The sequence below is a fragment of the Stomoxys calcitrans genome, chromosome 5, assembly GCF_963082655.1.
Source record: "Stomoxys calcitrans chromosome 5, idStoCalc2.1, whole genome shotgun sequence".
In the NCBI taxonomy this organism is placed as follows: Eukaryota; Metazoa; Arthropoda; class Insecta; order Diptera; family Muscidae; genus Stomoxys; species Stomoxys calcitrans.
The window spans coordinates 11001782-11025574 of NC_081556.1; the positions used below are offsets into that span (position 1 = coordinate 11001782).

The 23793-nt window shown below is 37.8% G+C and overlaps 2 protein-coding genes across 2 annotated transcripts; both read left to right on the forward strand.

Annotated features, from left to right (window-relative positions):
• The first annotated feature begins 328 nt into the window (after positions 1-328).
• On the forward strand, positions 329-1698 carry LOC106082545 (uncharacterized). The gene is made up of 2 exons (XM_013245115.2): positions 329-1359; positions 1478-1698. Exons 1-2 carry the CDS (start codon positions 352-354, stop codon positions 1628-1630), a joined length of 1161 nt encoding a protein of 386 aa, XP_013100569.2. The 5' UTR covers positions 329-351; the 3' UTR covers positions 1631-1698.
• An 8321-nt stretch (positions 1699-10019) lies between these two features.
• Positions 10020-11215, forward strand: LOC106082547 (gustatory receptor for bitter taste 22e-like). Its single transcript, XM_013245117.2, has 2 exons — positions 10020-10988; positions 11063-11215. Exons 1-2 carry the CDS (start codon positions 10020-10022, stop codon positions 11213-11215), a joined length of 1122 nt encoding a protein of 373 aa, XP_013100571.2.
• The last annotated feature ends 12578 nt before the right edge of the window (positions 11216-23793 follow it).

Below are 23793 nucleotides of genomic sequence, written 5' to 3' on the forward strand. Positions count from 1 at the left end.
GCCGGAGGAGGGGTTAAGTTACAATACCATTAAGCTCTTAGCACCTTTGAACTGTGACAGCTAATTATAATTGGTAGATACGCTTGCATTAATGACATTTGCTAGACCTTTCCATTATGGGAGTCATTCATTTTAATTAGCCATTATGTTGAAAAAAGCAGGAGAGAGGCTTTTATCGATAATCGAAAATTGGTTTCCAATGTCACTAATTAGTTGTATAAATATGTACACATAAATACATGCATTTCCTTGACAGGTACATACATGCCATTACCTTAAGAAATATGAATTATACTTCATTATAAGTCGTCTAAGTGTCAGTTTTTAGTTGTCTGCAGTAGAGAACCCATCATGTGGCATCATTTAAAAACTGTAAAAAACCACTGCAAACAAATCATCCAATTTTATCCGGTATTTGTAGGATTGACTTCGTATTGGCATGACTATCGCAATGCAGAATTTAAACGGAATACCATATCGCGTCTACTCATACTGGCAGTCAACATTATAGGATTTTTGTGGATAATTAACCATGATACAATGGCTTTAGTTACTATTATTAAATACGACATAAATAAGGTGATGATTTATGCAGTATGGAGCAAATTTATGTACATTATTCTGCCGCCCATTTTTGCTTTCGTGCAAATCCTAGTTTGCGACACCCAATTTGTCAACCTCAAGAAGAGGTTGCAAAGTCTGGAACTGCAATGCCGCACCAGAATTGTTTCCTGCAAAAATGTCGAAACAGCTCTACGACCACTCCGTTTTTTCAAATATTTTCTTGTGGTCTTCATGCATCTGATCATAGGCTTCTGGGAATCTCAGTTATTTGAAAAGTGGTTGCTGCTCCCCATATTCTATGTGAATATAATGTCCTTGTCGAGTTTTTGGCTGCTCCAATATTTTGAAGTGATTGCAAAAATATGCCGTCTTTTCTATTACCTCGACAAACATATTCGGCAATTGACTCAAAACCTTACAAATGTCTCTGATGACATAGATGATAACATGGAATATCGCATGTGTTCGGAAGTAATCTGGATAAGGCAAAGGCATTTTGAATTATGTCGCCTTTGGCAAGAACTTGAGGCAATGTGCAATTGGCAGCTATTCCTTAAACGCCTAGTAAATCTCGTTTCATGCGGAACGCACTTTTATGCTACAATGGTGGAAACCCGACAATTGGGCTTATTCAATGCATTGTTTTACGATGTTGCCGATTATGGGCCAAAAGTATTGGATTTTTTTGTTACCGATTATTTGTGTGAACTTACCAAAAACACCTTCAGCGAGCTGGAACTAAATATAAGGGATTTGAATATGGTGAATCCTGCCCTAAAAAAGCTGAGTCGAGAAGTAAGTAAAAGTTAAAGATTTATGCCTATTACAATACACAACACCATCTGTCAATACATTTTCTGTCTGTCTGTCTCTCTGTGTTAAGGTATATTCCATCTCTACATTTCATTTACAGTGTGAAGACTTTTCGTTATATTTGCGCTGCCGCCAATTGATTTCATTTAATTCCAATTTTGTGAGCCTGAATCGCAGAACCTGGTTTGGCATGATGGCTGCCGTTGTAACTCTATCGATTTACTTAATTCAGTCACATTTTATTGTAGCTTAAGGCACTCGTATAAAAAGAAAGGAACAACAAGTAAATGCGTGCTATGAACGGCCTGGCCGAATCAAATATACCTTCCACCATGGATCGCATTTGTCAAGTTATTTGAATGAGTTTTTCTTACATATATGAGCTATATCAAGTGCCAGCGATATGGATTGTACATGTCATGGCTATAAGAAGTCATAGAAAGAAACAACCTCCAAAATTTCAGGTAAATCAGGTAAATTTAGTCATGATAAAAAACTTCATGCGCAATTTGGATAAGAATTGCGCCCTCTAGAAGCTCCAGAGGTCCCGATTAGATCGGTTTATATGGCAGCTATATAAGGATATAGACTGATTTGAACCATACTTGCACAGTTGTTGGAATTAATATCACAACAATATGTGCAAAATTTCAACCGAATTGGATAAGAATTGCGCCCTATAGTAGCTGAAGAAGTCTAATCGGGAGATCGGTTTATACGACAGCTATATCAGGTTATAGACCAATTTAAACCATACTTGCCACAGTTGTTAGAATTCATATCACAACGATGTGTGCAAAATTTCAGCCAAATCAGATAAGAATAGTGCGCTATAGAAGCTCTAGAAGTCTAATCGGGAGATCAGTTTATATGGCAGCTATATCAGGTTATAGACTGATTTAGACCACACTTGGCACAGTTGTTGGAAATCATTCCCTAACGATATGTGCAAAATTTCAATAATGTGCAAAATTTCAAATTAAATAAGAATTGCGCCCTCTGGAGGCCTAAGAAGTCAAGATCACAGATCGGTTTATATGGCAGCTATATCAAGTTATCAATCGATTTGAACCATACATAGAACAGCTTTTGTAAGTCATAACAAAACACCTCATGCATAATTTCAGCTAAATCGGATGAGGATTCCGCCTTCTAGTGTTTCAAGAAGTCAAGATCCAAGATCGGTTTATATGGCAGCTATATCAGGTTATCAACTGATTTTGACCATTTTTGTATTCTACTCACGAAAACCTTTCACTTGAGTCCCATATTGTCCAGATTGGCCCATTTCTTATTTTGGGCTATGCTCTTGGAGCGACTTACTCCCTAATTACTTGAATTCAATTTTTGACACCATATTCGCATTCTACTTCCGTAAATTTTTCACTTGAGTCTCATATGGTCCCAAACGGTCCACTTAGATTTGGGGTGCTTTTAGTATTTTCGGAGTGGTTTTGGGCTTTGGACGGCTCTCATACTCTATTCTCAAATACCTCTTATTTGAGTCTCACACTGTCCCGATCGGTCCACTTTTGATTTTGGGCGCTACTTTTGTGGAGGTTTTGAACCCCCAGGTCCTCCTAAGTACTTGGACCCAATTTTTAATGCCATACTCATATTAAATTCCCCATTACCTTTCATTTGAGTCCCATATTGTCCCAATCGGTAAGTATGTTCTGCTGAGGGTTTTTGGCGGGTGGGGAGGCCCCTCAGACCCCAAGCAATACATTTTTATGTCAGATTTGTACTCTACTTTTAAATACCTTTCATTTGATACCCATATTGCCTAAAGTGGTAAAAGTATCCTCTTGGGTGGTGTTTTTGGGGGTGGGGGACCGCACCAACACTTGGGGCGCTATTTGTATGCCAAATTCGCAATCTAGTCTTAAATACCTTTCATTGGATACCCATATTGTCCCAATCGGTAAACATGTCCGTTCGGATGGGTTTTGGGATGGGGCGTCCCCCCTGGTTATTTGATCCCAAAATTTTATAATATTTTCGTATTTTATAATAATTTTGTGTTTATTACCATAAATCGGTGCACCCATCTACGAGATCTAGCGTTTTTGAAAATTGTTTTAAGAAGGGTCCGGTCCACCTTCGGATATCAAAACATGTAGTACCCTATTTTCACATGGGGGCTTAAACTCTACCATCTGTGAAAATTTCATGAAAATTGGTTCAGCCGTTTTTGAGTCTATGCGGAACAGACAAACAAACAAAGCGCGACAATTTCATTTTTATACCCATCACCGTAGGTGGGGGGGGGGGGGGGGGGTATACCTATCTAGTCAATCCGTTTGTGACATCTCGAAATATGATCTAGGATCCCATAAAAGATATATCGTCATGATCGTCTCGATACTTGGAGTCAATCCATATCCGTCCGTCCGCCCGTCTGTTGAAGTCACTTTAGATGGCGAACGCGTAAAGTTTGCCGCTTGAAATTTTGTACAGATACTACCTATTGATGTAGGTCGTTGAGGATTGCAAATGGGCCATATCGATTCAGATTTGGATATAGCTCCCATATAAACCGATATCCCGCTTTGATATCTTGAGCGCTTACAGGCCGCAATTTTTGACCGATTTGGCTGAAATTTTCCATTTAGCGTTCTGTTGTGACTTCTAAAAACTGTGCCAAGTACGGTTCGAATCGGTCAAAAATCTGATATTGCTCCCATATAAACCCATCTCCTAATTTGACTCTTGAGCCCTTACAAACAACAATTTTTGTCTGATTTGGCTGAAATTTTGCACGCAATGTTCTGTTATCACTTCCAACAACTGTGTTAAGTACGGTTCGAATCGGTCAAGAATCTGATATAGCTCCTATATAGACCTATATCCCGTTTTGACATCTTGAGCCCTTACAAACCTCAATTTTTGTCTGATTTGGCTGAAATTTTGCACGCAATGTTCTGTTATCACTTCCAACAACTGTGTTAAGTACGGTTCAAATCGGTCAAGAATCTGATATAGCTCCTATATAAACCGATATCCCGTTTTGCCTTCTTGAGCCCTTACAAGCCGCAATTTTTGTCCCATTTGGCTGAAATTTTGCATGCAATGTTCTGTTATCACTTCCAACAACTGAGTCAAGTACGGTTCAAATCGGTCAAGAATCTGATATAGCTCCTATATAAACCGATATCCCGTTTTGACATCTTGAGCGCTTACAGGCCGCAATTTTTGTCCGATTTAGATGAAATTTTGCATGCAATGTTCTGTTATCACTTCCAACAACTGAGTCAAGTACGGTTCAAATCGGTCAAGAATCTGATAAAGCTCCCATATAAACGGTAACCAGATTTGACTTCTTGAGCACTTACAGCTCCCATAAAACCCGATCTCCAGATTTGACTTTTTGAGCCCTTACAGGCCGCAATTTTTCTCCGATTTTGCTGAAATTTTGCATGTAATATTCTATTATGACTTTCAACATCATATAGCTTCCATATAAACGGGTCTCTCGATTTTTCTTTCTCGGTTCTAAGAAGCTTAAAATTTTGCTGGTTTGACAGAAGTTTGATATCTAGAATAAAATGATGACCTTCAACTAAATTTATTTTGTTAAAATTTTTAGCACATTCCATGATGGTGGGTTTCCAAGATTCGGCCCGGTCGAACTTAGCAAGCTTATACAATACTTGTTATATAATAGATTGCAACAACATTTACTAATTTTATTGAAATTGAAATTGGGCCATCATGTCCTGATATCTTAAAGCGTCATTTATTCGTTTGTCGTCAGGAAACTGTAAAATAATGATGATGTTCAATGCAAATCAATGCAATGACTCTATTGAAACATAAACACTTTCGATGGGAAATATGTTTGGGTATAGCCGAAAAACGATAAAAATATGTGGTTTGCAAGTGGAACACCCTTTCCAGCCATGGTGGCATCGCGCCAACGCTGAGTCCATATACAATTTATACCCACCACAATGCGTACCATAGTGGTGGTGTAATTGGCATACTCCCCCATTGTATTCAATGCGAATAATTGTATATACGAGACATTCAACTAGATGCCCTATGGCATCTACGCAGCATAGAAAGAATATCTGCTGAACAGCCACATATCATCTAATGATGGTTTGCGTTGTTTCAAATCAATCCTTAGGCAGCAGGTAGCAAGGAAAATGGGGAATTGATTCATTGTAAACTACCCGATGGTTGCTCAAAATGTTCAGCGGAAAACAACAAATGCCTACAGCAACTGTCAATTACTAAAATGTTTTTTTTTTTTTGGGAAAAAGAAGCGTTTTTCTTCCCAAAGTTCTTAAAACAATTTGTTTAATGCTTTGATAACATTGAAGATTTTATCGCCATCTTTTCGACACAAAGGCTAATTGGTGTTTGTATAGCCAAAAAGCTGAAGATAGGCAAATGTAATGTAAAGGCATAAATTAATTTTTTTTAATAGAAGTGAGTGAAGGTGAAGTGAGCATTTGTATTGACAAAATTCCTACTGTCGCTATCTACTGTCTTTAAACAAAACAAGTAAAAGGGTGCTAAGTTCGGCCGGGCCGAATCTTGGGAACCCACCACCATGGATTCTGTTAAAAATTGATACATAATAAATATATTCTTCATACAAAACTTCAGTTAAACCAGCAGATATTAAAGCTTCCAGGTAGAGAACAAGGATAAACAAGAGACCGGTTTATGTGGGAGTCGAATCGAAATCGAAGACATGTTCATTCGTTGCTGTCTCAACAATGACTGAAACCAAGAGAATAGAAACAAGTAACAAGTAAAAGCGTGCTAAGTTCCGCCGGGCCGAATCTTGGGAACCCACCACCATGGATTCTGCTAAAATATAGGAGCTATATCTGGTCATAGACCGATTTGGACCGTACTTGGCATAGTTGTTGAGAGTCATAACACAACACTATGTGCAAAATGTCAGCCAAATGGGATAAATACAGTACGGATGAGAACGAGTCACGTTAGGATGCGAACTAGGTACCTAGTCGCGTTAGGATGCGAACAAATCAGCGTTAGGACGCGAACCAGTTACCCATTAGCGATATAGTTCCCATATAAACCGATCTCCCGACTTGATTTCTTGAGCCCATGGATTTGGCTTAAATTTTTCACATAGTGTTCTGTTATGACTTTCAAAAACGGAGTTAAGTGCGGTCCAAATCGGTCTGTAACCTGATATAGCTCCCATGTAAACCGATCTCACGATTTGACCTCTTGAGCCCCAGGGAGCCGTAATTTTCATCCGATTTGACTGAAATTTTGTACATGGTGTTTTGTTGTGACACCCAACATCTGAGCCAAGTACGGATTAAATCTGTGTATAACCTGATATAGATCCCATATAAACGTATCTCCCAATAAGCATCAACGATAGTGTAAGGGGTATTTAAGCTATGTGCACTTCTTAACTAGTCGCTAGTTAAATGAAAATTTATTGAACCTCGCCCACCCAAGCAAGCTCCGCTGTGGCCTCTATTACAATACAAGGTACACAAATTTCCCTATATATGTAAACTTACAGATTTTTTTTTTTTTTTTTTTTTTTGTAAAATCGGCAAAGACCCAGATTGTCATAAACATGTCCCATTGAGAAGGTTTGGCAGCCCTTGAGGTACTTGGTCCAAAATTTGGATATCAAATTCATACTCTACTATGGAATATCTTAAAATAGGAACCCCAAAGTATCATATTATGGTTATAAAGGGTGATTTTTTTGAGGTTAGGATTTTCATGCATTAGTATTTGACAGATCACGTGGGATTTCAGACATGGTGTCAAAGAGAAAGATGCTCAGTATGCTTTGACATTTCATCATGAATAGACTTACTAACGAGCAACGCTTGCAAATCATTGAATTTTATTACCAAAATCAGTGTTCGGTTCGAAATGTGTTCATTCACCGTTCAGCGATGAGGCTCATTTCTGGTTGAATGGCTACGTAAATAAGCAAAATTGCCGCATTTGGAGTGAAGAGCAACCAGAAGCCGTTCAAGAACTGCCCATGCATCCCGAAAAATGCACTGTTTGGTGTGGTTTGTACGCTGGTGGAATCATTGGACCGTATTTTTTCAAATATGCTGTTGGACGCAACGTTACGGTGAATGAACACATTTCGAACCGAACACTGATTTTGGTAATAAAATTCAATGATTTGCAAGCGTTGCTCGTTAGTAAGTCTATTCATGATGAAATGTCAAAGCATACTGAGCATCTTTCTCTTTGACACCATGTCTGAAATCCCACGTGATCTATCAAATACTAATGCATGAAAATCCTAACCTCAAAAAAATCACCCTTTATATCCAGGTTCGTAGTTTACCTCTAAAACCTTCGCGATTTAGTGCCCCTTTGCCATGATCGAGGGTTTTAGAGGTTGCGATGACCCCCAAGGCATTGACACTTGATGGCATATTTCCATATAAAATTCGCTAGACCTTCCATTTGAGACATCATATGGCCATGATCGCGCCTTTCGTTGCATTACCATTAAAATCCCCGATACTATATGGACATACAAACAAAAAGAATTTTTTATACCCACCTAATCAGTCAGTTGCTTCTCTTATTCTCGCTTATCTTATGCTCCCACAATATGGTAATTGCATTGCCAAGCAGGGCTACGCACATTAAACCCCCACAACACCCTCACTTAAATAGTGAAACTCTTTCTCACACACATCTACCAGTTGCTGCTCTTACTCTCACTTATCTTATGCTCCCACAATATGGCATTGCATTGCCAAGCAGGGCCACGCACATTTAACCCCCACCACACCCTCACTTAAATAGTGAAACTCTTTCTCACACACATCTACCAGTTGCTTCTCTTTCTGTCATATATCTTATGCTCCCACAATGTGGCATTGCATTGCCAAGCAGGGCCACGCACAATAAACCCCCACAACACCCTCACTTAAATAGTGAAACTCTTTCTCACACACATCTATCGGTTGCTGCTCTTACTCTCACTTATCTTATGCTCCCACAATATGGCATTGCCAAGCAGGGCCACGCACATTAAACCCCCACAAAACCCTCACTTAAATAGTGAAACTCTTTCTCACACACATTTGTTAGTTGCTTCTCTTACTCTCACTTATCTTATGCTCCCACAATATGGCATTGCATTGCCAAGCAGGGCTACGCACATTAAACCCCCACAACACCCTCACTTAAATAGTGAAACTCTTTCTCACACACATCTATCAGTTGCTTCTCTTACTCTCACTTATCTTATGCTCCCACAATATGGCATTGCCAAGCAGGGCCACGCACATTAAACCCCCACAACACCCTCACTTAAATAGTGAAACTCTTTCTCACACACATCTACCAGTTGCTTCTCTTTCTGTCATTTATCTTATGCTCCCACAATGTGGCATTGCATTGCCAAGCAGGGCCACGCACATTAAACCCCCACAACACCCTCACTTAAATAGTGAAACTCTTTCTAACACACATCTATCGGTTGCTGCTCTTACTCTCACTTATCTCATTGTGGAATAACGGATGCTTTAGGAAAAAAAAACAACAACAATATGCTGTGTTTGTGCTTCTTCTTCTTTTATTGAAAAGTAATTCCTCATTTTCATGGTCGCTTTTCTGGAAAAATATCTTCCGATTGATGTCAATTTCAATAAAATCCATTCAGCCAAATTCGCCTTTATAAAACCCTTGGCCGTTTAATAATACCTACTATAATTCAATCAGGAAAGAAGAAGAAAAAAGAGTGAGTGTGGTGATTTTGTCAACAGATAGAAGTGGGTAAGAATTTCCATAGAAAAGTTTTTATAAATGTCCTTGTTTTTATGGAGTTTTTTGATTCTTTCTACAGAAAATTTGTTGAAAATTTGTCTATGAACCTTCTTCAATTAAGAAACAGCGGCAAACTTCGATGGGTAAATGCCCAAAAGTTATTTACTCGGTAAATTGGGTAAATATCCGGGTATTTACCCATTTATAGCAAAAAGGTGGGTTTTTTTTATTTTGTAGATATTTAGGGTATAAATCTTGATTTCTTGAACCTCGAGAGGGCTCAATTTTCACCCGATTTGGCAGAAATGTCTACAACGGATTCTCTCATGACTTTCAACATACGTGTCCAATATGGGCTGAATCGATCAATAGCTTGGCACAGCTCCCATATAAACCGATCTCCCGATATTGCTTCTTGAGCCCCTACAAGGCGCAATTCTTATCCGAATGGACTGAAATTTTACTCAATGACTTCTACAGTGTTCAGCATTCAATTCATTTATGGTCCGAATCAGACTATAGCTTGTTTTATTTTATCCTTTGTTTGCCTTAAAATGGATATCGGGATACGAGCTCGACTAATGCGATCTGTGGTGGAGGGTTTATAAGATTCGGCCCGGCCGAACTTAGCACGCTTTTATATGTTTTTTTTATATTATTGTTAGTCTTCTTTAATCGTTTTCCCCTATACCAATAACACGAAATTAATTATTTTAATACTCACTTTTTAGATATGCACCGGAAATGGCAGTGGTGAAGGTTTCTATTCAATCTTCCCCTTCAAGGTGTTTACATGAGTTATATAAGCCAATTTGGCCTGTCAAGCCAATTAACCATTGGCAGCCAACAGTTAGCTTTGTCCGCAACACAGAAAACGAAAAAGCAACATGTCGCGTGTGGCCCTTTTGTGGTTTGGCTTTCTTACCTATTTCAATTTCTACACCTGCTGCACCATTTTACGCATCGATTTGACAAAGCGTCGACTGAAAAATCCCAATCGTTTTATTAAGGCTGTGGTCTACTTTGGCAACATACTGCCCCTAGTCTCTATGCCATATTCATTGGCTTTGAATTTCGAACATACACAATTGTATGTGGCAAACCCTTTGGCCCTGTCTGCCCACAATGTCAATGCCGTGATGCGGTTCCTGGTGGTCACTGTAGTCATTGTTACTATACGCAATCGTGACGCAAGATTGACAAAATGGCTGGAGAAGGCAATGGAAATACAAGTGCAATATTTTGACCGTTTCAGCCAAGTGCCCAAGGATATTTCGCATCGCAAATGGCTCTATTTAAACAGCATAATCAGTGTGATCCACAATATCATTACCGCCATTTCAGCGTATAACGAAAGCAAAAAGAATATTCATGCTTTGGATGGGGCGGATTTAGATGGCCTATTTTGTATGGTGACGTGCCAGCACATGTATATGCTGCACCATGCCGCTTTGTTATGCTATATGCGTGAATGTCTTTCCACGCTGCATAATCAATTGCGCATAGGACAGTTTGATGCGGATTTGAGTTTCATTTACTACAACATTCGCAAACTTTTGCACGAGCTCAATGGCATCTATAATCCTGTCCTATTGGTGATTCATCTGTGTTTGATCATATCCAACTCTCTGGTGGGCTACGTGGTATTGCTGACCATGATGATACCCGAACTCAGCTCGGGATTGTTCCTCTACCTGTTTGGTGGTAAAGTCTATTTGTTGTTCCTGGTACACATGTACATCTACTACGAGCTATGCGATTCGGTGGAGAAGATGGTCAAGGAAACGGATGACATACTAAAGGAAATTTCTACTCCCAACACGAATAGCGAATACGATAAGCCTTTGGAGCGCCAGGTTAGCTCATGTTCTTCTTTAATGTATGTATGTTACCATACTTATTGTTGTTGTTTTCTTTTCTTTGCTTTCAGCTGGATATGATTGCCTTAACCAAGAGTTTGTATGAACGAGGTGTTAATGTCTGCGGTTTGTTCAATACAAACTTGAGCTTTCTATTTGCGGTCTTTGCTCAAACGGTCATGTATATCATTGTGCTCATACAAATCGATTATGCTAATCTATAAGCAAAAATTCTCTTATATAGCGAATGTAAAGAAAATATAAATGACAAGGATGAAATAAAAGCTTTGGGAAAATGTTCATAAAAATTTCCCATAGAAACGACACTACCATGGATCACATTTGTATAATGTATAAAAACGTCTATGCTACTGGAGCTCACTAAGGTTATAGATCGATTCGGACTATACTTAGTTTGCATGTTGGAGACTATTGGAGCAGCCATTGTGCCAGATTTCATCCAAATCGGCATGAAATCTAGCACTGGCCTATAGGCGCTCAAGAAGTACCCTGAAAGTAGTGTAATTGTCGCAGAAAAAAGTCTGTCATTACACAAAAACACATGCATTGGGAAAAAGTACAGCTAAATTAAGGAGAGTAGTTCACGCATACAGTCTTATTTTCATTTTGTGCACCACTGAACTGAAGTTTAGAGTTTAGACTCTTAAATTTAAAATTAAAATGATCTTCGCACTAGCAGACAAAAAAAACTTGAAAACATCAATATTTTTGTCAGATAAACCAATTTTCATTCAAAGATAGAATTATAAAAAATTATGTAGAGCAATTAACACATACAGTCCTATTTTCATTATGTACACCACGGTCTCTCTATTTCACCACGTTCATTGAGAGTCAATTTACACCACCACCACACACAATCATATGGTAGTAGTAGCATTGGCATGAAGGCATGTGCACCATTGGACTCAAGCCTCTCTAGTTCACCACGTTCAATGAGAGGCAATTTACACCACCACTACACACACACAATCATATAGGATTAGTATTAATGGCATGAAGGCAGGAGCTATATAAGGTTTGGACCGATTCGAACCATACGAAGCACGTATGTTAGATATTATGTGGAAATTTCAGGCAAATCGGATAAGAATTACGCCCTCTAGTGGCTCATGAAATATGATAGGAAGATCGGTTCATATGGGAGCTATATCGGGTTTAAGACCCATTCGGCCTGTATTTTGCACGTACGTTAGAGGACATAGAAAAAGTCACTGGAAAAATTGTCAGCCAAATCGGTTAAGAATTACGCCCTCTAGAGGCCAATCAATATGATCGGAATAGCGGTTTAGGCCGATTTGGACCATACTTGGTGCGTAAATTGGATAGGAATTATGCACGCCGTTCGGACTCGGCTATAAAAAGGTTTTCGTGCGTTCCACAAACAAATAGACGGACGGGCATATCTCAACCGAAATAATATGTCATGGCGAGAATATATATGTATACATTATGGGGTCTAAGACCAATATTTCGATGTGTTAAAAAATGATTGACGATATTGGCATATAACCCCATCCTATGGTGGGGTACAAAAATACAATACGTTTGAGATTATACGTGCCGATTAGAGTGCGCTCTATTCGTAGTTGATATATATAAAGAAAGTATTATGCTTACAGAAAGTTATGGCACATATCGTGTGATAACAGCTTAACCAAACATATCACAACTGACACATAAATAGAATAATGCCTAATGCCCATTGGTTAGTCCCCGAACCGACTAGGAACAAACAAACAAACAAACATGTAGAATAATTCATCACAAAATGTAACCTCACCTCTTAAAACAATCGTTTGTGAACACAGTTGTTTGTAGCACCCTCAATGCCCTTTCAAAGAACCATTAAGTTCAGACTTTTTTCACAGTTTGTTGATACAACAACAAACAACAACAATTAAACGAGCAATGTGAGCAACAACACACACACACTACTATTAGAACATGGGTATTCTAACAATGCCACGAAGGCATTTCACTCACCTTTTACCGAAGAGACACGACTATTAATTAACTGACCCGCATGGAGTAGGTCGTATACAACATGTGTATGGTGAATGTTACTCTCTTATATTATGCTAATTGGTCTACATAACGGTTTAAGGCGGTTTGTATTGTGGGAGTGGGGAGATAATTAAGGAGAATTTTGTTTTGGGAGTGGGGAGCACACATGAGAAACAAAGGTTTCATTCTCATAATTAGAAATATGTTGTGTTTACTATCTATTATCAGTTATGGGTGATTTACTTAAAAAAAGAGGTCTATTAGGGAAATTAAAAAGCATTTAATCCTTGCAGCGTTAATGAAAACGGCATTTAAATGAAAGCAGAGGTAAGGGAATTCTAAGGAGTTAGAGTCAGTAGAACGTCTGCTTTCAATCGTCTCACTATGAAATCGCAATTGGAAAAAGTTTTGGAGTGGTGCAAGGAAATCGGTAAATTTGTAGCCATCTTCTTTGGATTCACCTCCCATTGGTATGACTATGAAAAGAAAATTTTCAAACGCAACGCCTTTTCACGCTTAGCAATGATAGCCGTTAACATCATTGGTTTGGCATTGATGTTTCGTGGGGACTCGCGTTTTTTGTCAGCCTTTAGTCGGACCGATTTAAACCCGGCTATGAAAATTGTGCCTTGCAGCAGATTTCTATTGATAACACTGCCGCCTGTTTGTACTTTTGGGCAAATCATCTTTTGTGACCGCCAGTTAACCAACATAAAGAAGAGGCTGCAGTTTTTGGAAATGGAAAGTTTAACAAAAATTAGACGCTGCAGTGAAATCGAAGGAACATTAAGACGATTAAAGTTTTTCAAATATTTTCTAATTATCTTCATGTATCTGATGACAACATATGGAGAATCGGAATCATTTAAAGAGTTATCAGCCTTGGCAATTTTCTATGTAAACATTATATCTCTATCGAATCTATGGATGTTGCAATACTTTCTTGTAATTGCAAGAGCTTGCCGTCTGTTCCGTTATTACGATTTTCAAATTCGTCAAATGGTTAAAGAGTTTGAAAAATCCTTGCATGACGTCAATCAAAATATGGAAGATCATGCATGTGCGCAGTTATATTGGCTAAGATGTCAACATTCTCAATTAAGTGGCATTTTAAAGGAATTGCAGTCATTCTTTGGTTGGCAACTATTGCTGAAGCGTGTGATCAGCTTGATTAATAATGGAATGCTTATCTATTCAACAATATTTGAAACCATACAGTATGAGTTTATGTATGTGTTCACACACGATATACCCGATTACGTTTCAGTTATTTTGGATTTCTTTGTAACCGATTATGTGAGTGAGCTGACCAAAAATACTTTCAATGATTTGCAGTTAAGTTTGAATGAATTGACAGAGTTCAGTTATTCACTCAAAAAACTAAATCGAGAGGTAAGAGTCACTACAAACTTAAGGAAATTCTCAACAAATTTATTATATAAAGAAGAGAATTTTAAAATTTCATATCTGAATATTTTCCAAAAATGTAATTTAAATGAAATTTTTTAAAAGCGAAATTTTTTGAAAATTTTCTTTAAAATTTAATTCTTAGAATATTTTCCGAAACTTTGATTATTTATTAGAATATTTTCTAAAAACCTATCTATTTTTTATTTTCTTAATCTTTTCTCTACTTTCCTTTTTATTTTCAGTGTGAAGAATTTGCATTGTATTTGCATTGTCTCAAACTGAATTTACAGCAGTCCACCCACCTAAATATGGATCGCCAAAACTGGTTCGCTATGATGTCGGCTGCAGTAACAATAACGATAGTCTTTACACAGGCACATCTTGGTCAAAGCGTTTGAGGTAAATTACGATTGAGATACAAATATAAGAAACATATACTTCAAATAAACCCTCCATCGTAGTAAATTTCTATAATCAATTCATTAATCTTTCAATTGGAAAAGAGTATTTTCATTACCCTCTCCCTTGGAAAAGGGTACTTTCATTATCCTTTAAATTGTTATACCCTACACCACTACTGGATATAGCTCCCATATAAACCGATCTCCCGATTTGACTTTTTGAGCCCCTGGAAACCACAATTTTTGTCCGATTTAGCTAAAATTTATCACATAGTGTTACGTTATGACTTTCGACAACTGGGTCAAGTACGGTTCAAATCGGTCTATAACCTGATATAGCTCCCATATGAACCGATCTCCCGATTCCACTTCTTCAGCCCTTACAAACCGTAGTTTTTGTCATATTTGGCTGATATTTTGCTTGTAATGTTCCGTTATAGCTTCAAATAACTGTGCCAAATACGGTTCAAATCGGTGTATAACCAGATATACCTCCCATATAAACCGATCCCTCGATTTGAATTCTTGAGCGCCTGGAAGCCTCAATTTTCGACATGGTGTTCTGTTACGACTCCTAACAATTGTGCCGATAACGACTTAAATCAGTCAAGAACTTGATATAGCTGCCATATAAACCGATCTCCCGATTTCACTTCTTCAGCCCATACAAGCGCCGATTTTCATTTTCAATAACTGTGCCAAGTGCGGTTCAAATCGGTCTTTAATCTGATACAGCTCCCATATAAACCGATCTCCCGATTTGACTTCTTGAGCCCTTATAAGTAGCAATTTTTTCCGATTTTGCTGATATTTTGCACTCGGTGTTTCGTTACGACTTCCAAAAACTGTGCGATACTTTTACTTGTTTACTCCGGAGTCGGAGTCGAGATAATTTTCTGTACTCCGAACGTCTCGATTTTTTAATTTTTTTGAAATAGCAAGTTGTGTAAAGTTTAGCTTTTGTTATGCAAAATAATTTGGAACTTAGTCAATTTGCTTAGAATTTATATTGACCTAAAACAAATACAAATTAAGTACCTTTTTTGTCAATTTACTGACTTTTGAGTACAATACCAACATGAGAGGTTTCACACACCACTCACCTATGTAAATAAATGACAAAGCGCCTATTACCAACCAACACACATCCCCCATTGCCTCTTATTCTCCTCAGTAAAGCCATGCATTCCATTGAATAGTAAATAGTATAGCCTGCTCTTAATCAACAACTGAACAACTGAAGCCAACAAAATTGACACATGTATCGATGGAATGGAATGGCTCACGCTCATTGGTTAGTCCCCGAAGTATACACAAACATACACACAAATTCATCTTTCAATGTAACCTTATCTCTTAAAACAATAATATGGCTGCCCAACTCTAAGCCACAAAAACAACAACACACTCACAGTCTCTTTAACAGTTAGTTAATACAAGTATAACTACAACAATGTTACTCTTGCATTCAACCACCTCATCACACAATCATATGGAGGAGGCAAGGGTATGGTAGTAATGTCAATAAGGCATTTATTCCCATTTGGTATTATATCTGTTGGAAAAACAAATACAAATTGTGTACAAAATATTGTAGCAAATCATCACGATTATCAATTAATTGTACTACGAGGAAAACACCAAAAAGAGGGGCTGTACACAGCTCTCACCTATGCGTATATACATATGTATGTATAGAGTCTATTGCCTGCCAAAACTCATCGCCCATCGCATTTCAATTCTCACCACTGGTGAGAGTTTGCATTTTAGAATGGGGGAGCACACAAAATAAACAAAGGTTACGCTCTTACATAAGTCCTAAATTGGCGTTGTTGTTATTGTTGTTTCTATGTCTTGTGGGTGTTTTAGTTCAAAAGAGAGGTCTATTAAGGTAATTAAAAGGCATCTAACTACTTGCAGCGTTAATTAAAAAGATATTTTAATGAAAGCAGAGGAAAGACAACTCTAAGGAGTTAAAGTCAGTAAAACGTCTGCTTTCAATCGTCTCACTATGAAACCGCAATTGGAAAAGGTGTTGAGATTGTGCAAGAAAATTGGTCAATTTGTTGTCATCTTCTTAGGACTCACCTCCCATTGGTATAACTATGAAAAGAAAATTTTTAAACGCAACGCCTTTTCACGCTTAGTGATGGTAGCTGTTAACATCATTGGTTTGGCACTGATGTTTCGTTTAGACTCACGTTTTTTGCCAGCCTTTAGTCGAACCGATTTAAATCCGGCTATGAAAATTGTGCCTTGTAGCAGATTTTTTTTGATAACACTGCCGCCTGTTTGTACTTTTGGGCAAATCATCTTTTGTGACCGACAGTTGGCCAACATAAAAGAGAAGCTTCAGTTTTTGGAAATGGAAAGTTTAAACAGAATCAGCCGCTGCAGTGAAATCGAAGGAACATTAAGACGATTAAAGTTTTTCAAATATTTTCTAATTATCTTCATGTACCTGATGGCAATAACTTGGGAGTTGTATGTGTTTCAAATGTTGCCGGCTTTGGCAATTTTCTACATGAACATATTATCTCTATCGGATCTATGGATGTTGCAATACTTTCTTGTTATTGAAAGAACATGTCGTCTTTTCCGCTATTACGATTATCAAATTCGTCAAATGGTCCTAGAGTTTAAAAAATCCTTGCACGAAGTCAATCAAAATATGGAAGATCATGCATGTGCGCAGTTATATTGGCTAAGATGTCAGCATTCCCAATTAAGTGGCATTTTAAAGCAATTGCAGTCAATCTTTGGTTGGCAACTATTTCTGAAGCGTGTGGTCAGCTTGATTGATTGTGGAATGCTTATCTATTCAACAATATTTGAAACCATGTATTTTGATTTTAAGTTGGTGTTCACACACGATGTAGCCCATTATAGTTCAAAAATGTTGGATTTCCTTGTAACCGATTATGTGAGTGAGCTGACCAAAAATACTTTCAATGATTTGCAACTAAGTTTGAATGAATTGACAGAATTCAGTTATTCACTCAAACAACTAGATCGAGAGGTAAGAGTTACTTCAAACTTAAGGAAATTTTCAACAAATTAAATTTTTTATATAAAGGAAATTTTTAAAAAAGAATCAAATGTGTTAATTTAAAAAAATTTCTTAATTTTTATATATAAAATTTTTCATTTTCTAAAAATATTTCTTAGTTTTCTTTCCTTTACTTTTAAAATTCTCTCCATTTTGTTTTTCTAAAATTTTCTGAATAAAGTCCTGAGCCTCATCGTTTAGATTTTCCGAACATATTGTCACATCTAAAACCTTGTAACGTGGTTTTATCTACGGCTGAGGTAGGCCAGTAGTCATCCAGGTACAATTCGAAATGATGTTCTAAGCTCTTCGGTGCAGGGTGTTGGCTGGTGTCGGTTAGTGAGGCGCTTTAGCCGGGTAGGATGCGAACCAGTTGCCCAGTCGCATTACGATGCGAACTAGTTTCCTAGTCGCGTTAGGATGCGAACCAGTTTGGGTTAGAATGCGCACCAATTGCCCAGTCGCGTTAGGATGCAAACGAATCAGCGTTAGGATGCGAACCAGTTGCCTAGTCGCGTAAGGAAGCGAACATGTTTGCGTTAGGATGCGAACCAGTTCTCCAACCACGTTATTATCGTACTTGTACTTGACACAGTTGTTGGAGGTTATAACGGAACACTATGTGCAAAATTTCAGCCAAATCGGATAAAAATTGAGGCCTCCAGGGGCTCAAGAAGTCAAATCGGGACATCGGTTTACAATCTGTAGGATACGTCAGTCACCAGATACGCTATATCGGTGACAAAATTCAAATTGTCTTAAAGAAGTCTTTGAAGACAATGTCATGCTAGACATTTGGACTGCTGGGCTGTTTATACAATTATAACTACAACCATTTTACTCTTAGGGAAAGCATTAGACCACCACATCACACAATCATATGGAAGCCAAGGGTATTGTAGTATTGTCAATAACGCATTTCTTTTCATTTGATTTAATAGCTGTTAGAAAAACAAATATAAATTGTGTACAACATATTTTGCCAAAGAACCATATTTATCAATTAGCTGATAGGTGAGAATAACACCACCGTAAGTGATTGTACACAACTGACACCTATAAAAATATATGACAAAAAAGGCTATTAGCTACAAAAGCTTATCGTACATCACCTTCAATTAGCAAGCGTTCGTAACACTTAATACTCGTAGAAACAAATATAACCCACTCTAAGTGCCTCATTGGGCACATTGTTAGGCTATCCTAGGCATCTCAATTTTTCTCTGTTTATCTCAACTTTAATCTCTTTATTTATATAAGGGGTATGGATATCAAATAAAAACGTTATGCTCTATAATACTCTCTCTCTCTCTCTCTGTCTCTCATACACACACACATTGTGCTGATTGGTCAACATGTCTATTTGGGGGAGGGGTGATTGTGGGTATAGGTTTGAGTTATTAGTATGGCGAGACTTTGCGTTCTATGTTAAGGCTGTAAAAGGGGTGGGGGGGGGGGGGGGTGGGGTTTGGTTTATGAGAATAATAAAATATTTTTACTAATCGGCCAAGGTTTTAAGAAAGTCGATTTTGTAGTTCATATTACTGCCAAACGGCTGAATGGATTTTAATGAAATTGGTATCAATTTAAAGGGACAACATATAAGACTGAACATGAATATTGGTAGACATGTTTTTGGGCTTTGAACGATGAACTTCAATTTGATATTAAATCTCATATAATTCACGGTGGCTCATTATGGTGATTTTTTCTGTAAATACACATTGTAATTACTTATGAATTGTTTCCTCTTTGTAAATTGAAATCTAAAAGGAGAGAAAAACAAATTGTTACCGCTCATTCACATGCTTTATTGCAATTTTCATTTGGTAAATTAAAGCATTAGCACATAAAAATTAAAGAAAACATATACACACCTTTGGAAAAGATTCAAACTTTTGTTTTTTTGAGCCCCAGAGGTTTTCAATAAGGTCTAGATCCCATGATTGCGATAGGCGTTCCAAACTCGGTACAGAAAGCTCTTGGAACTAGAAACTTGGAAATTTGCATTTACTTTTGGGGTAAGGGGGAGGGTCCCCCCATCCGAATTCAAAAAATTAAAAAGCCAATGTTTCCTTCCAGATCAACCAACACAATCTGTAATCGGTTCAGCCGCTTTTGACTCTATATGTCTGTTTTGGAGAGTTTTGGTACTTAAAACCATATTTAATTTTTTAAAACCATATTTGTGTTCTACTTTCCAATACCTTTTATCTGATACCCATATTGTTCCGATCAGTCTACTTTTGATTTTAGGTGGTGTTGTTGGGGTAAGGGGGAGGGTGCGCCCACCCTTCCGATATCGAAAAATTATATTATTAAGTCTATATGTAATAAACAAAAAAAGGAGTGATTGGCTAATACGCCCATTTGGGGCGTTTTTTTGATGGATGGGGTGACCCCCTATACTTCGACCTCATAATCCACTCCCGAATACCTTTCATTTGAGTCCCATATTGATAGGAACGTTTAATTTGTGTGCTTGGAGGAACTTTAGGATTAGGGCGACATCCTGGCTACTTGGACCCAGTTTTTAAAACCATATTCCTATTCTACTCTCCAATACCTTTCATCTGATATCCATATTGTTCCGATTGGTCCACATTTGATTTTGGGTGTTGTTTTTGGGGTAAGGAGGAGGTGACCCCCCACAAAATTATTATTGTATTTTTTTAAAAAATCTTTTTAATTTTGAATATATTTTATAACATTTTGAGAAAATTTGATTTCTATAATTTTGGTTTGTTGTTGATTTCATATGTTTACAAAAATTAATACATTTTTCTTAACCATTTTCTTTGCTTACTTTCTTTTCCTATTTTCAGTGCGATGAGTTCTCACTGTATTTGCGTTGTCTTGAAGTGAATTTACAGCAGTCTGGTCATCTAAAAATGGATCGTCGAAACTGGTTCGGTATGATGTCAGCTGTAGTTTCTTTGGTGATAATTTTAAGTCAGGCATATATTGGTCAAGAATAAACTACCTCAAAAAAATATTTTTAAAATAAAAATCTTGATATATACCAAATAAAATAATAAAAAAATAAAATTTATATTGTAACAACCCAATATTTACAAGAACATGTTTAATGCCACCAATAACTCCACTGTATAACATCTCAATGTTAAAAATAACCCCTTAATGCACCTGCTCTTTTGTGTTATGTTAAACTCTTGTCAATGTTACTCTCTTTTTAATCCGTATCTATTGCTGTCTCACTCTCTATTGTTTTACATAATTTATACTCACTCTCTCTCTCTCTCTTTTCAAAACTCAATGTGATTGTAACCTCATGTACTCTCTTTTGCTCATTTCGATGGTTAAGTATAATGGTTTTTGCAATTCTTTCGAACACCTAGATTTTGTTGTCACTTTCAATGGTTTAAATGATGCTGTAAAAGAATTAATGATGATGTACTTATTAAGCAAAATAATCATCATTCTTGTCCGACTATTGGAGAATAAAGTTGAAAAACCAAAAATTCGCTATTTTACTTTGCAGGCATTTAAAATTAAATATTATAAAAATTAGCAAGGAAAATACTGTGATGTATTGCCTTAGTCATGTCTAGGCATAAAATTATAATTATGATATGATATCTTTCAGATGAGATGACACCACACAGGCTGGTATCTTTCAGATGAGATGACACCACACAGGCTGGAATAATGAGGTGCGATCTGTATGGTGTTCATGGTTGTCATGAGAAGCTTAGCTGCGAGCTACCTGTGGTAGCGGTGGACGCTGGCAACATTTGTGAGGTACTTACCATGTAAAACTTCTCTCCAAAGAGGTGTCGCACTGCGGCACGCCGTTCGGACTCGGCTATAAAAAGGAGGCCCCTTATCATTGAGCTTAAACTTGAATCGTACTGCACTCATTGATATGTGAGAAGTTTGTCCCTGTTCCTTAGTGGTATGTTCGTGGGCAAAATTTGCAATTTGCATGATGCTCAATATGGCAAGTCCAGTTACTGGCGCTTTTTAATAGCCAATGGCCAACCTGTTCCCATGGCGACCAGTCTTTTGGCTACCACAACAACATTCCATACCAAATTTCCTGCAAATACGTTGAAAATTGTAATAAAATATTTAAAAATCGTGCATATTATATGTATGGCAGCGGACCCTCCCCCTTACCTCAAAAATACTACTCAAGAATAAAAGTGGCCTGATCGGGACAATATGGACCTTAAATGAGAGGTATTCAGGAGTAGAGTAATTGGGTCCAAGTAACTGGGGGGGGCCGCCCCATCCTCCAAACCCCCTAAAATAAGTTTAATTTGTTGATATCGGAAGGGGATGGACCCTCCCCCGTAACCCCAAAAACACCACCCGAAATCAAAAGTTGACCCATCGGGACAATGGGTATCACGTAAAAGTTGTTGGAGAGTAGAAAACGAATATGGTATTAAAATTTGAGACTAAGTACCCATTGGGCCGCCCTAACCGCAAAACTCCCCCAAACAGACATACACAATCTGTGAAAATTTTTAGAAAATCGGTTCAGCCGTTTTGGATTCTGCGGAACAAACAAACAAACCGAATCCCATATAGTCATGATTGGTTCATATGCTCAATTGAGGCGTTGTCAGGAGATGGGGTGACCCCCTATAATGCGATCTGATTTTGTATGTCAGATTCGAAATCTACTCTCGAATACCTTTCATTTGAGCTCCATATTGAAATGGACGTCCAATATGTCTGTTTGGGGGAGTTTTGGGGTTTGAGCACCCCGATGGATACTTAGACTTAAATTTTAATACCATATTCGTATTCTACTCTTCAATACATTTCATTTGATACCTATATTGTCCCAATCGGTCCACTTTTGATTTTGGGTTGTGTTTTGGCATTAGGGGGAGGGTCCGTCCCCTTTCCGATATTGAAAAATTATATATTGTAGGTTATGTTTCCTTCCAGACCAATCTACACAATATGCGAACATTTCGAGAAAGTAGATTTTGCCGTTTTTCAGTCTATACGGAACAAACAAACGTGAGTTTTTGTGGGGGTGGGGCGAACCCCTACACTTCGACATGAATTTGTATGCCAGATTCATTATCTACTCCCGCATCCTTTTCTTTCATTTGTTACCCATACTGTCCTTATCGGTCCACTTTTGATTTTGGGTGGTGTTTTTGGGGTAACGGTGGAGGGTCCCCCCCCCTCCCCCCCCTTCTGTTATCAATAAATTATAAAGCCTATTCCTATTTCCTGACCATATTCGTACTATACTCTCGAATACCTTTCATTTGAGTCCCATAATGTCATGGTCGTCAAATAAACCTATTTTAAGGGGTTTTAGGGCTGGGGCGGCACCCCAAATACTTGGACCCAACTTTAAATGTAAAATTCGTACTCTACTCTTGAATACCTTTCATTTGAATCGCATATTGTCTCTATCGGTCCAGTTTCATTTTTGGCTTGTACTTTTGGGGGTAAGGGGGAGGGTCCGAACTCCCCCTACAAAAATGGTATATCGCTTGACTTACAGTATAACAATACAACTGCCTTTATCTGAATCCATATAATCTTAATTGGTCTATGAATTCACTCGGAGGGTTTAGGGGCATTCTTAAACGATTTTATTTGAGCACGATATTCTCATGGAGATTTTGGGAGTGGGAAGGCACCCAGGGTGGTGGTTGGTGGGTTAAGGGTGTACTGTGAAACCCAAAAACGTGGTCCCGAAAGTGAATATCAATTTGGTTCTCTACTCCCAAATACCATTCATTTGAGCCCTATATTGCAATGGTCGGTAAATATATATGTCAGATTTAGGGGTGTTTTTTGGGGGATGGGGTGGTTCCCCAGAAATACCATTTATTTAGACCTCATATTTCTATTGCTTTAAGGGGAGTTTATGGGATTAAGCGTCCCAATTAGTGGTTATGAAATTAGTTTTCCAATC